Source organism: Chenopodium quinoa, unplaced genomic scaffold (genome assembly GCF_001683475.1).
Source record: "Chenopodium quinoa cultivar QQ74 unplaced genomic scaffold, ASM168347v1, whole genome shotgun sequence".
NCBI lineage: Eukaryota > Viridiplantae > Streptophyta > Magnoliopsida > Caryophyllales > Amaranthaceae > Chenopodium > Chenopodium quinoa.
Genome location: NW_018742418.1, coordinates 5389695 through 5404540, shown reverse-complemented (window position 1 = coordinate 5404540; position 14846 = coordinate 5389695). Strand labels below are relative to the sequence as shown.

Here is a 14846-nt window from a genome sequence, read left to right as displayed (position 1 = left end):
TAAGATTGTGTCAACAAAAAAAAAATAAAAATAAAATAAATATACGTAAGGCAATATAAGGGCTTTTAAGTTGATAAGATAAGATATAGGTTCATAAGTTCAAATAAGATAAGGATGAATAGTTCCAAAAATCTCGTTCTCAAATACTCGCAATATTTTGATTTACACTCGTATCAATGCACAATTTCATATTAAATATACACAATTATGTATTATGAGTAATAAAATTTACAGAATATGAAAAAATAATATTCGAAAATATACATTAAAACCGATCCAACAACATACGTAGTATTATACAATAAAATTTGATTTTTATACATTAATAAAAAAAATGTAGTCCAAGTTAACATAAAATAGTGTAAAACTCAAATTGTATATTCATGAACGAATGGAGTAACACCTTATACGAAGCCAAATAAGGTCTATTACGGAGTAATTCTTAATAAGGTAAGATATTAGGATAAGAAAATATTTTAGTTCAGAGAAGAAAAGGGCTAATAAGTTTAACAAAGTAGGATAGTGATAATTGAAATTCAAGTAAACACTAACCATTTGCCTTTTTTAAAAAGCAAAGAAACAACGAATTGATCAAACACATTCATTAAGAATATTCGTAAACCAAGTACTCTATAAAAAAAACCTAAAACAACATCAACAAAGTAAACAAAGAAGATTTATTACTAGTGTATGTTAAAGTAACTTCACGTACGCAGTATTGAATTGAAAAAGTGTATCTTGGCATCAAATTCTCAAGTTCTTATCTAAGGCTCACGAATATAAACTGAGTCATTTGTTACCTTTTCCGCTCTTTCCTTCTTTCCTTCCTTCCTTCCTTTTTCAGAATCAGTTCCGTATAATCCTAATTTTGCAATTTTTTTTTTCTTGATCACCAGAATTTAAAAGCAGCAGCAGCAGCAGTAGATAGACATGCCTGAGGAGGACATGAAGCTTATTGGAACCATAGGATATGCCATGCCCCCCAGCAAACTCGAGACAGTAATCCAGCCTTCACTGGTTGCTCACGCTAGAGAGCGAGGAATCCATCTTATTCAAGTCCACATCGATAAGCCACTCGTCGAACAAGGCCCCTTCGATTGCCTTGTCCACAAGGTTTATGGCGATGACTGGAGTGCTCAGCTGGCTGATTTCAAGGTTAAATACCCCACGACTGTCATAATTGATTCCCTTGCTGACATTGAACAGCTCAACAACCGCGTTTCAATGCTCAAACTGGTGAACCATCTCCCTGTTCCTGTTCAACAATCAGACACTGAAGCTTATTCCATTGGAATACCTAAACAGGTAAAGATCAGACTTCGTTATATCAGACTGTAACTCCTTCATTATTCCCACTTTCTTATTCTTGGTGGAATAAGATCAATTAGGTAAACTAGTTTCCAGTTAGATATCCAAACTGTAAGCTGATTATACTTCAACAGGTGGAGATCGCCGCAAATCATGATGCACCTGAATCTTTGTTGACTATAGATGAGTTGACTTTTCCAGTCATTGCCAAACCTCTGTCTGCTAAGTCTCATGAGATGTCCCTGGTGTTTAGCTTACACGGCTTGAAGAAAGTGAAACCACCTATCGTGCTGCAGGAGTTTGTAAACCATGGAGGGGTCCTCTTCAAGGTCTATGTGGCTGGAAACCATGTCAAGTGCGTCAAGAGAAGGTCCTTGCCTGACTTTCATGTTTCTGATAATGCTAAATGTGAAGACCATGAGGATATCAAGTCAATTTCCCAAATTTCAAGCTTTGCTGCTGGCGAAGAAGATGCATTCATAAAAGGGGTTGAAATGCCCTCCATGAAATTCATTCACGGCATAGCAAAAGGACTGAGAGAGGCTTCCAAGCTCCATCTTTTTAATTTTGACATGATTAGAGATACAAGGGAAGGTAGCAGGTACCTTATTATTGACATCAATTACTTCCCCGGTTATGCTAAAGTGCCAGGATTTGAGACCATGTTGACTGATTTCTTTTGGGATGTTATCAACACAAGAATGAAAGTGATGCGGCTCCCACTAATCATGTGGGCAGTGGAAAAGATGAAGGAGACAAAGCGGGGTGTAGCTCAGAGGCTGCGAACCTAGACAATAAGATTTTTGCAAGGAAATGAAAACTGTTTAACTGTAGCGTGTAAAACCATGTAACAGGTCCTTCATTCAGGTTAATTAACAGAACCAGAAAAAAAAAAAAGGTTTTAATAACATACTGAGTATCATGATATCAATAAATAAGGGTGGTTAATATTTATGTTTACAATTAAAGTTTCTAAAAGCTATTTAAATTTAATAACAGTGCATCTACCTGGTGTATTTGCAAAACTGACGATAGTCACCCAGTATTTGTTCTAAAAAATGAAGGAAACGACAATGCATAGCCTTTTCGAATTTGGAGGAGTATGGGTTGCAGTCTTGCAGAGGGGATAATTTTTCTTCCCAGTAGCTCATTTCACATTCTCAGTTTATACAACTTAAATTACAAAAGCTCCAAAAAAAAAAAAAAAAAAAAAAAGCATTAACCAGCACTGGTTAAATGAATTTCATGGTTAGCTTATGATTTATATTACTTCATAATTGCTGTATAACAACAGAAAAGGACCATTCAGTTTAATAGCAACCAAGAACACCCCAACATGATAAATATACCTTTAATATCATCATTTGTTTAGCATCAAAGGAAATTTCAAATGTTTTGGGAAGATCCAAATGAAATTTTTTTGTATAGTGAAAGTACTATTTTAAAATATATGGTATTTTGTGGACTGCAACGTATATTAAGAAAATGATTTAAATTAATCTTCAGAGTAGAATTGTTTGCTAATTTCATAAGCAGTTATAAGATTTAGAGTCTTGAGCAAATAAAAAGGCTCCAACGAGGCGAAAGGGATCCTCCAGCGCCTTATTGTGCCTCATTAAAGTGAGGTGGGCTAAATAAAAAGTAAAAACTTTTGTGAAACAATGTTGGGTGCCTATTGGAATGCTGGTCTAGAGAAAAAGGAGCTAGAACCATGTTTAGTGCCTAAACGCCTAGGCATGCAGATCTGGAGTGTTCTTGTTTCAAAGTTTTGGCCTAATTTGATTCTTGAATGAGAATAATCATAAAATTTAAGGAAATAAGTTAGACAAAACAGATCAAGTAGATGGCTTATCATCAAATCTATCTCTTTAATCTTAAAAACCTAGAAAACAGGGGATAATATCAACACTTGTTCTTAATAGAAAAATCCTTTTCACATGCCAGGCCACCTACATTAAGCGGCCTGGGTGAAAGTTTTTTTTTTTTTTTTTTTTTTGGGGGTGGGGGGGGGGGGGGGGGGGGGGGGGAGGGGTCAGGACCATTACTCCCAAGTCTCACAATGATTGGAGGCTCTCCAAATATACCACGCCTTGTGAAAGGCAGGAGCCACAACCATACAGTAATTTCTAAAGAGGGCAGGGGCGGGGGATGTGGTTGCCATTAGCCTATTAGTAAATGCTTTCCACACACCAAGTTAAACAAAGTTTGTTTGCCAACAAGGGTAGAAATCTTATACGGAATAAAAGGAAATAAGAAGGTTGGGAGGGCAAGGGGACACTGGTATGAAGTGTTAACCTGAGAGCTCAATGTGAAAAATAATAAAGGAGACAACAGAATAATATTACATTATAAATAGATAATGATTCACTACATGAAATTCAAAGTAAAATAAAGTTTACACATGAAGTTCACGTCCCCCCCAAGTTCACCTATAATAGATGTCAACCTATACACTCTACAAAATCTTTCCATGCATGGTACATATCCTACAGCCATATACAAGTATATGCCAAATAGATATTTAAGACACAAACGACCACCACCTGGGTGGTGTCTACAGTGAAGTAGGAAGACCTGCTTCAGCACAAGTCACACGTAATCACTTCCAAAATCTGTCAAACTTGTCCTAATATACTTCGTACTTAGTAATTTGTTCTACAAGTTTGGGACAATTAAAGAAATGTGGGAAAAGTTAAGTCGTCACCAACTCACAAAAACACAAGATTCATCAGATCTATTTACGTCAACAAATAATTATTATATGAGCCACAGGTCAACAAATCAACACCCGCACATCAATTAATGTCATTTCATTTTGCAAAGGCACAATTAGTTCACTTCCGCATGTAAGCAATTTAAGGAACATTCAAAGAGAACTATGATTGATTCATCAGCAGTTCAGCACAATTAATTCATCTTCAAAACAAGAGGGATGCTCTTACCACAAGTTTATTCTCTAGTAGAAGAAGCAATAACTCTCCAGCTTTCTTCTCAACAATTTGAACATTATAATATGCCTCTTTTGAAATATCAAGACTCTGGATTTGAGTTACCAGGCAGAACTTGTATAAGAGCTTTTTTCTCGGTCTGCATTGCCTAAGGCATTTCTGTCTCATTGTATAACATACATCAGCCACAAATTACAATTCAGTTGTAAAGGTTGCTGCAAAGTGCAAACCAACTATCACTTTTGTGAGTACAGATCATAATAGGAAAAGCATAGAGAAACAGGTGATGAACAGAAACAAGGCTAGATCAAATCAATTAGGTTGTGTAGGTATCAGCTAGGTCGGTATCATACTTTCATATAAAAAACTTGTATTAGCTCAAGTCCATCATTACGTACATTTTGTTTGGAGTTTAAGTGAAAAAAAAAAATAAATAAATAAATAAAACTGTTCAGAACCTTACATTTTAAAGATGTTTCAACTCTGACTTCTAGTAGAGTCCTTGTTACATAGGTTCAAACTTTGCACGATGAACCGCTTGAATATTGCATGACTAAAATGAACATATCATTTCTCAAACAATGCCTTTCAACATTAAACAAGATTTTATGATTCAGCAAATAAATTTCTTTACAAGGACTAAAACATCGAGTCTTGGTAAAAGCCACTCCTATCGACGACAAAATTTTGAGTCTAATTATTACATACCTAGAGTCCAGAGAGATAAATTTCATCAATCACCATAGAATCAACCTTTCAAACCTACATACGCAAATAATAAACCAAACAATTTACTTAAACATAAAAAATATTATAATGACCATCCTCACAAAGCCGAAGAAATGCCCGGTTCCTAATCCTCACCAAATAACAGTCAATCACAAATCACAAACAATGATCATTTCCAGCTCGAGTTTCGCAATTCACACATCCAAAACACAATTTATGAGCTCAAAACACCCAGAAACAATTAGAGGCTCCCATATTTCAAACAAGCAATTTCAAACACAATTCAAAACTGCAATGCCCTAGAAATCAAATTCCATAAATATACACCCTAATTCAGAAATGTGTATAAACAACTAGAACTTCCACATTTTATAATTCATGCAAACAACAATAAATCACCAAAATTTCTTTCAATCTCACCCCCTACAAAAAAACTTCACAATAAAAAAAAAAAGGGAACAGTTGCAATTAATCACAGGAAATTGTATAAGACAAGATGAAATCAAGAGAAGAAAACTTTAAATTTGAGCTGAGATAGGTTCGATGAACCTCACCTGAACTCATAACAGCAGCTCCAATCAACCAAAGTACCAATTTTTGATCGAAAAAGAGATTGAAAAGAGTGAATTTACAAATTCTAATTTTCATTTTGCTTCTATACCTGTCACAGTTAATTTGAGTATGGGATTGATCAGCTGATAAAGCGGGGATTTTTATTTGTCACGGGGTGTTCTCTTCACCTAATGTTGCTTATGTTAGTATTATATCATTGGATTAGAATGTATTACTCCGAACTTGACCTTGTCGACTTGAATATATTAGTTTGAATTTGACCTTATTTGAATTTATTAGACCAGTAAAATTACAATTATATAAATATAATAACACGATGAACTACATAGTATATGTTCTTTGACATCGCATATATCTCCATCACCAAATCTTATGGTATTAAAACCTTTCGATGATAGTAAGCATGTTTATTGAGGTCATGAATACTTTTCAATCAAGTAAATGCGTTGTGAGGTTTTCTCAAGTAATATGATATCAATCTTATGGATACAAACATAACTGAACCGCTTAATTTTCTCTGTTGATACGGAGTACTTGATAGTAACAACGTAACTAGTACTTTGATAACGAGTCAAGGCAAAAATAAATTAAAAACATCATATCCATTATTAGTTATATTATAGCAACAAACTACCAAAGTTTCTCAGACATAAAGCTGATCTATCTTTGTGATTCAAGTACTACTACAATTTCTTAACTTCCAACTCTAATGAGCTCATCTTAATCATGATAATTCATGACTTAATTCTATCTAAATTAAATCACAGAAAGTACAAAATATATTAAGCAAGTTTTATGTCATTGCTACGAGGAACCACCGAGCAAGCCAATGGTTTGTTCATTTCAAGTGAAAGCCTCAAGCGCTCCGAAAGATCCACGGAGGCAATTGGGGATGGGAACCACTTAAATTGGTGAAGCATTCGGGCTAACCATAGATGGATGGTGGCCAAGCCCAATGCCCTTCCAGGGCACACCCTACGGCCTGATCCAAATGGTGCAAGTCTTAGATCCGAGCCCATGATCGAAACATCCTCATTGATGAACCTCATGGGGTTAAAAGCCCATGGGTCAGCCCATATGGTTGGGTCATGGGTAATAGCCCACATGTTGACCATTGCCGTTGTGCCTGCTGGAATATTAACCTTGTCGACATGGACATCGTGGATTGCTAACCGAGCCCATGACAGCAGAGGACCCGGCGGGTGAAGCCTGAGGACCTCCTTGACTATGGCTTGAAGGAAGGGTAGATGTTGGAGATCCGAATCTTGGACTTGCCTCTGGCTGTTACCAATGCACAAGTCTAGCTCTTCTTGAGCCTTTGCTTGGACATCTTGGTGTAGCACAATTCTAGCCATGATCCATTCAAGAAGTGTGGCTACTGTGTCAGCTCCTCTAAAGATTGTTTCCTGCAAAAGTTATTATCTTTGATCAATTATTGACATATACTATATGGTTCTTGTGACATAATCAGCACCCCAAAAATGAATCTTGTGACCCAAAAAAAAAAAAAAAAAAAAAAGGTAAAGGTTCTAATATATATGCACAAAAAGTTAATATAAAGTTAAGCACTATACAAACGGCTCTAGAAAAGTCTAATATATGCAGCATTATTTGTTTTAAAATGGGGTTAAAACATGTGTATGCCAATTCTAATAATAGGAGCTACAGAAGAAAAGGAAAATGATGAAAAGCAACAAGGGTCAACTAGTTTCAAACTATGAACACATATCTCAACTATAATTTATTTACCACAGATTTGGAATTAAAGGTAAAGTATCAGAAAATGATATACTTGACAAAAATATCCAAGAAGCATGAAAGAAAGCATATGGACACAGGACACCTGTACCATATTTTGGACAGAATGAGACCCAATGACAAATCATAAGAAAAAGAGATCAAAAGACTACCAACTTTAGATTACCTCATGATTATATGCGTTACACTTCACAAGTAAAACAAAGTTAGCATAAATGCATAATTGCATAAAGGATGGTTATCTATGATATGGTTTAGATATACTCTCTATGTCCCATATTACTAATTTAAATTATACACGTAATTTGATAATTATAAAGTTTAGACGTTTAATTATCCTATCAATATGCGTACTTAATTGCAAATCTGCAATGCATGGTTTTACCAGAACCTCATATTTTAAATACGTAGTATGTAATTTGTTAATTACAAAGTGTGGTAAATATATATTCTTACCCATAAGACAGCCACCATATCAGAATGACTTAGTTGTTCTTCTTCAGGCAAAGATAGCAACACACTTAGGAAGTCATTTCTCTTCTTAAAGTTAACATCTTTTTCTCTAAGTTTGATGATATGACTTAGAAGTTCACTGACCCTGTAAGCTAACTTATGACATCTCCTTTTTACTCCATAGAAGTCCAAAAAACCGAAAGGAAAATATTCCTCCAGATTGAATTCAGAAATTAACTCATAACCTTCCCTCACCATTAACCCTAACTCCTTCCCTTCACTACCCAAGTGACTCCCGAAAACACTTTCCAGCATGTTCTTCAAAGAGATTCCCAGTAATATCCCTCTCAACTCCACGAATCCTCTACCCTTCATCTCCTTCAACACATATACTGACATTGCATCAGCTAGGCATTGTCGAACCCCTTCAAGGCTCGATATTCTCCTAGGAGAGAACATGTGATTTGCCGATATCCTCCTCAGATGGCGCCAGTAGGTGCCATGAGGAGCAAACCCAATGGCTCGTTCAAACATCAGCAAACGAGCAGAAGGTTTTATGGGACGGTCTGAGAATGAAGGTGAGCATAAGATTTCCCTGGCAGTTTCAGGGTGGCTACTTATGATCACAGGTGTGGCGCCCAAGCTCATTGCCATGAGCCTAGTGCAGCCCATGGAAGCTGCTATATTGGCTAGTTTACGATGGGCTAAAGAACCCATCTGAGGCAATGTCCCCAACACAGGCCAACCTGACGGCCCCCTCAGTTTAGGGACCGAATTCAGGTTGTAACTTCGCCATGCAAAGCCTCCGGGGACCAACCATAAGTGTAGTAGACAGTAGAGCAAGAAAGATAAGACGAGAGCAAAGAAGGTTTGTTGGGTGGTTTCAGGACAAAGGGGTAGTTTTAAGAGATAAGCCAGCATGGTGTTCATAGTGGTAAATCACTAAGCTTTTCTGAGGTAGTAGAATTGTCTGGAGTTGTGACCTTTTTTTTGGTTGAGGATATCAGGGTTGGATGACACATATATATAGCAAAAGATGATATGCTACAGTAAGTAAAATAGAGGTTAAGGTGGTTAGTTGGAGTTAAGTCTACAAATAATTCAATAAACTACAATTAGTGATTATTAGTAGTAATTTTTAATACTATATATCAAAAATATGTGGACTTAATCCTAGCTACGAGGTATGCCATTGACCGATGTTCCTCTCTCAATACTTAGTGGGGATCTACCAATCACTCATTAACTAAAACTACCTTCTTTTTTCAAGTGCACCCTCATAAAGACAGTCTGATTTAGAATACGACCAAGCAAAGGCCTGCAGGATGGACATAATTTAACACTAATCCTTTTGCCTTGTCTAATCAGAAAATTTTCGTTTTTAATCATGCACATGGACTGGATTCCTATATTTGCTACAAAGAAACTTATAGAGTTAGGGGGTATGTTTACCACCCCTTATTATTTGTTGCCATTGCAATACCTCCTATGCAGCTATGCTCACTGAGTCACTGCGGCGGCATACTATTTTGGCAACTGATTGTAAGTTTCCCTACCCTATAAATTCTGGTTTGCAACTTTTATATAACCACAATCAGCATGTAAATTTCTAGTTTGTCACTGACCCCTCCCCCCACTGCTGCAGTACTTTTGTTGCCTGGTAACTCAAATACCTATGTCGATCTTCAACACTTGGACATGGGTATGTACACTTGTCACTTCATTTAGGACCATGATATAAGAATTTTTTGTTATTAAATATTAAATCAGACAGTTGGAAATGGGCCTGTCTACTCTAACATGTAAGAAATTCTTGAAAATAAAAATTAACTACATGCAAGCCGATACAGGTGCCACAAAATAGAATACAAAGACCAGGAAAAATTCAAGGATTCCACTATAAAAACAGACCATGAAACGATCACAATGGGCCAAAAATAATTTTATTTCAACATGTTGTCTTGCAAACTAACCTTCATGCCTATTATCAATGAAAAGAAAGAGCCTATATGTGTCTTGTAGTCAACTATATTTGGTGCAAAAATGTGTCAAAATTGTTTTCCTAAGACAAGGAAAATAACAACATCCATCTAATTCCCTCTATCCGGACATCACATGTAACCAAAAGATGATGATTTTATGCATGTAACCAACACAGAGAAAACTTCAGAAACTATGAATCATGTATTAGGATAGAAGGCAAATAGCAAATCGAACCTAGACAATTAGCCAATATTTAATATCACTTAACATGAATTCACAGCTAGTGAGAATCCATGCTGAAAACCTACAACAAAATTCTATTGCCCTTGCTTTTGATCGTCTTGCCACCTTCCCAAAGTAGGTTCTTAAATGGGACTTAGAAAACTGGATGCAGAAGACATGATAAGGAAAGTTGATTTTGAATTGTGAAACACAATAGAGACATGCAATATTACTTTATTAAAAAAAAAAAAAAAAGAAAAGGGTGAATTTTAAGGTGGCTATACAATCCATATTTATTTATTTTCTAGCCATGTTTAGAATTTTTGTTTAGTAGACCATGGATATTGGTGCATAACTGCTAATCTACGCTATTTGTTGTGTATTTGTGTTTCATCTCAAGTATCTAGGTCCAAAACTTGACACTTCATTTGGGACTGGAAAAAAATGAAAATATTCCCTAAAAATTGATCGAGTCTGACTCTTGGACACATACTCATGTCCTACACTTGTAGCTGAGTGATCAAGTCTGGGGTAACATATATAAAAGAACACAGCTCACAATTAGTTCATAGAGCTAGAACAATTAGAAGTGAAGGGGTAAAACACTTTTGCGATTCTGGGGATACTAAATGGATTGTATAGAGAACAGGATAATGCCTTTTGAGGCACCATTAAGATAAAATGAGCCTTCTTCTATTCCCAAAGTAGGCTTAGGGCCAAAAAATATTACTAAATCCGTGCTATACCAAAGTTATTCCTGAGTCGGTAAATTCTATAAAATAACTCAAAGCATAGCATAGGAAGGATTACACATGAAAGTAGCAGAACATAGCAGAAATTTTACAGGCCTTTGATATGCCATAAAAAGAAAAAAGATAGAAAATATTAAGAAAAGTATTCTTTAGTTGGAAGACACTAAGAGAAATTTTACTTTGAATACTTAAAAGTAAGAGGCACTAACGTAAGAGCAAATGACAACACGAGAGTGTGTTAATAATAGAGGAAACCTGTTCACGACACCTAATCATAATCAAAACAGATATAAATACACATATTCGGCAAATCTAATGCTTAAACAAGCCTGATTAATACATATTAATATTTTTGTAATCACTCAAATATGATGTGTACTCATAACAACATAATAGGTTAAACTAAGAATTATGAGACTCTTATACAGACAGTTGATCATATAGTTAGATTACAAACTCTATTACAGCAGAAAAATATCTCTCTCATCTTGGACACTAAGACCTGTGACTCTGTGAGCCTAATAAAGATTAATCTAGTGAAAATAGTGTTATCATAGCTATTGCCCTCAACTAGAAATTCCAGGACATTTAGTACTTCACACACTTTGGATAGCAATATATGATGCTCTACAAAGGTACGAGTGTTAGATACGACCATACGGCCGATACGGATACACATCCAATTATCCAAATGTCGTATACACTTACTTTCAAAATTTTAAACATGTACTTGTATATCTTTTCTAGTATCAATCATCAACAATAAACCTGATCCTAAGAGATTTTGCATGTCTTCTTTACATAATATTTAGACTTCTGTGCTAAATTAGGTCCAAAATCTCATTTCAAGCCCATTTATATACCATATCAGATGACTTTTTCATCAGTTACTCTATTTCATTTAAGTCACAAATTTGCAAATTTTTTTTTTAAAAAGTAAAAAGTTGTTAGGGGTAATATAAATATCAAGCTGTTCATCAGAAATTTCATATTCTTGTCAAAGTGTTGAGCATTCAACGTAAATAAATGGAAAAGTTGAAGTACACAAAATAGTAAAGATGACCTGAATTATACATATATAAAATAATCACAATAACAATAACAATCACAATAACAATAACAATAAGACTAACAATAATAACTGTTTCGGGTGAAAACAATGGGACCTTGTCGAAGGTCCGATGAGGTGGAGAAGACTGGATTCGGTCCAAGTGATGTTGGGCCGCAGATTTCCTGCACAGTAAACACACGTAAACTAGCCTCGGGGGTGTTGCCGAGGAAGGCCCCTCCGATGCTAAAGTTAGTACAGTGTGTAGGAAGAGAACACTATGCAAGAGAATTAATTGCTTGAGGCTTTTCTTGAATGAATGTACAAATGTAATATTGATGGCTTTTATACCTTTGCATATATGGAGAAGTTGGGCCTTAGCCCAATTGGCTTGACTTGAGGACTGATCTTTTGACTTTAGCACAATTGGAGAGATGAACCTTGACCTTGAGCTTTTAATTGGATCATTTAATGACTAGGCCCAATTGGACTAAATTGGACCCAAACAATAACAATAACAATAATGATTAATAATACAGTGCAAGGACAATCTGAGGTCCTTAAGGAGAGGCACTATGTCAATATATGCATGTATCATAAATCCATTTGTATAAGAGATAAAAAGCCGGAAAAAAAACCTTAATATAAGAAGCAGGATATCTTATGATAGCCGAATCTGAAACACATCTGCAGCAACAGTTCCTTTACAATCTGTGGCACCAAATAATATTGCATGGGACCTGCAAGAATATGCAGCACATTACAACAATGGGACCACATAAAATTTGCCAATAATCAATACAAGAAAAGAAAAGACATGAGGCACGTGGATACTTTCTTTTCCGTTCAACGGCAACATTAAAACTAGAGATTACAATTGGACTAAATTGGACCCAAACAACTTGCCCCCCAGACCCGATTTGGAAGGATGACGGGTCGGGTTTGAATTAATCAGAAAAGGAGGGAAGTGAATGATTTAATTAATCCAAAAATTTGAATTTAAACCGTAATTAAACCGTAATTAATGAGATAACAACAGTTAAGGCGGATAATTGTGGAAGTTGGACGGATAATGGGCGGTTTAATCGCAAGGTCGTGTGTTTAACGGTTACTTAGTGGGGCATTTAAGAGAAATTGAAACGCAGACTCCCAAAATTCCCGTTTTTGGAGATATAATTAGAGGCGCGTCATCTCTCCTCACTTATTCACCAACACAAACCCAGAATTTTCGAGAGAACCCAAGAACCCGCATCAAAACTTCGCAAATTCCCCGAGCATTAAGCTTAGAAACTGAGACTCGTCACTACCAATTCGTAAATCGGCAACTTCCGCTTCAAATTAAGGTAAATTCCTTTGATTTTAGTTTATTTTTCTTCGAATTTGAACTCCTTCCCCTTTTTTGACTTTTTCTTCGAAATTATCAATGGCGAGAGGAGTTAGAGGTAGAGCCCGTGCTCCAAGAAGAGCAAGGCCAATTCCTGATCCCAGGAACAGGATTGGGACCTGGAATGGACAAAGAGCAGAGTCTGACCCTGCTGAAGGGATTAGGGCGACTCCCATTTCTTCGACTCCTCCTCAGAGAACGGAGGGGCCGAGCGCTTCTGGGCGGGACGATGAAGTTCCCGCTGTCCTTTGGGATATCCTTCTCGGGTTTTCAAAGTGGGAGGATGCCGAAGTAGCTTCGGCCATGATAAAGATTCGCCCTTACTCATGGTGGGTGGAGAATGTCGAACAGTATCGGTTTGCCGAACAAATTGAGTTGCATTACGGCATCCTTGAAGCTGATGGGTATTGGTGCCGAATGCCCGTGGCATCCGATAGAATCCATCGTCCACCCCCGGGGTATGTGGGGGTGTACACAAGACAACTTCAGTATGGGCTGAGGTTCCCTTTGGACGTATTCGTCCGAGACTTGATGATCCATTACAATATTTCCCTATGCCAGCTAACTCCCATTAGCATCCGAAGGGTGATGACATACTTATGGGTCTGCAAGTTCTTCAGGTATGTGCCGAACCTGCACTGCTTCAAAAAGCTCCATCGGCTAGTGCCAAATATTCAAAGTGGGCACGGAAGTCATGGTTCTGGGTGGTACCGGATTGAGTCTCGACCCCCGTACCTAACCATGTGGCCGAACGACTCTTCAGACAAGGACTGGAGAGGCCAATGGATTTGGGTTAGAGCACCCACGGACCCGAGCCACCCTTGCGTCTTCAGCGCTCCCCGGTATCTTGCTGAGCCTGATCCCGACATGGGAAGTTTAGGTCCCCCCGAAGATAACGGCCCAGACCCGAACCTTAATCAACAGAACATCTTCGGCAAGCTGCCGAACCGGGGGGGCAGCGGCCGAATGCAGCATATCCCGGAGACTTGGCTCCCCGATACGCATTATGTTTTCCAAGAGAACATGCTAGCAGCTGTCGGCCTCAGCCGAAAGTTTAAGGATGGTAAGCTTCTTCGGCTGGGGCCGAGGCCTTTTAATTATCTCTTTTCCTCCTCTTTCACTTCGCTTTTTTATGCTGTGCCAACCTAACTGAACTGACTTTTCCCCTTTTCTTTTTCAGAGCGGGACGAGACCAACGTCGGCATTAACTACGCTCGTCTTGGCGTCAACCGAGAACGAGTTGTAACTGATCGGTCCCCCTCTATCACTGAACCGAGGCATAGGGAAGTTCATCTAGACTCTTCCCACTTCCAAATTGAGGTTGTTGCTCTGTATCAGAGGCAGAAGCCTTGGTGGAAGAAGAGAGATCCCTGGTTTCAGCTTCTAGACGAAGAAGCTGAAGCTGCCCGTACGGCCGAAGAGGTTGCACGGGTTATTGAAGCTTGTGAAGGAGGAGAAGGGTCCTCCAGGGCTGCTGAAGAAGAAGCTGCAGCTAGGGCAGCTGAAGAAGACGAGGCTTTGCTGAAGACCTCGGTGAGCCTTTAGACTTAATTTTGTCTGTTTCTGTTTGTTGTTGTTGTTTGTTTGTTTTTTTTTTTTTTTTTGTACTCACATTCTTCCTCCCCCCTGTCTTTTACAGTCTGAAGAGAGTAACAGACACAGAGAAGGGAAAGCCCCTGTTTGTCCCG

The 14846-nt window shown here is 37.5% G+C and overlaps 1 protein-coding gene, 1 long non-coding RNA gene and 1 pseudogene across 4 annotated transcripts; 1 reads left to right on the top strand and 2 right to left on the bottom strand.

Annotated features, from left to right (window-relative positions):
• The first annotated feature begins 538 nt into the window (after nt 1-538).
• Nucleotides 539-3296, top strand: LOC110710947 (annotated as a pseudogene).
• LOC110710954 lies at nt 1984-5872 on the bottom strand. 3 transcript variants are annotated; one of them, XR_002509238.1, is made up of 3 exons: nt 5540-5872; nt 4251-5018; nt 1984-2095 (listed from the first exon to the last, which is right to left on the bottom strand). It is a non-coding gene; the product is annotated as an uncharacterized LOC110710954 (long non-coding RNA). The 3 variants fall into 3 exon arrangements; XR_002509236.1 differs by lacking the exon at nt 5540-5872 and having other exon boundaries at nt 4251-4471; nt 4720-5533; XR_002509237.1 differs by lacking the exon at nt 5540-5872 and having other exon boundaries at nt 4251-4415; nt 4720-5533.
• Nucleotides 5873-6137: 265 nt separating this feature from the next.
• On the bottom strand, nt 6138-8859 carry LOC110710938 (cytochrome P450 78A4-like). The gene is made up of 2 exons (XM_021889278.1): nt 7773-8859; nt 6138-6964 (listed from the first exon to the last, which is right to left on the bottom strand). The coding sequence occupies exons 1-2, from the start codon at nt 8697-8699 to the stop codon at nt 6341-6343; spliced, it is 1551 nt and encodes a 516-aa protein (XP_021744970.1). The 5' UTR covers nt 8700-8859; the 3' UTR covers nt 6138-6340.
• Nucleotides 8860-14846: the final 5987 nt, after the last annotated feature.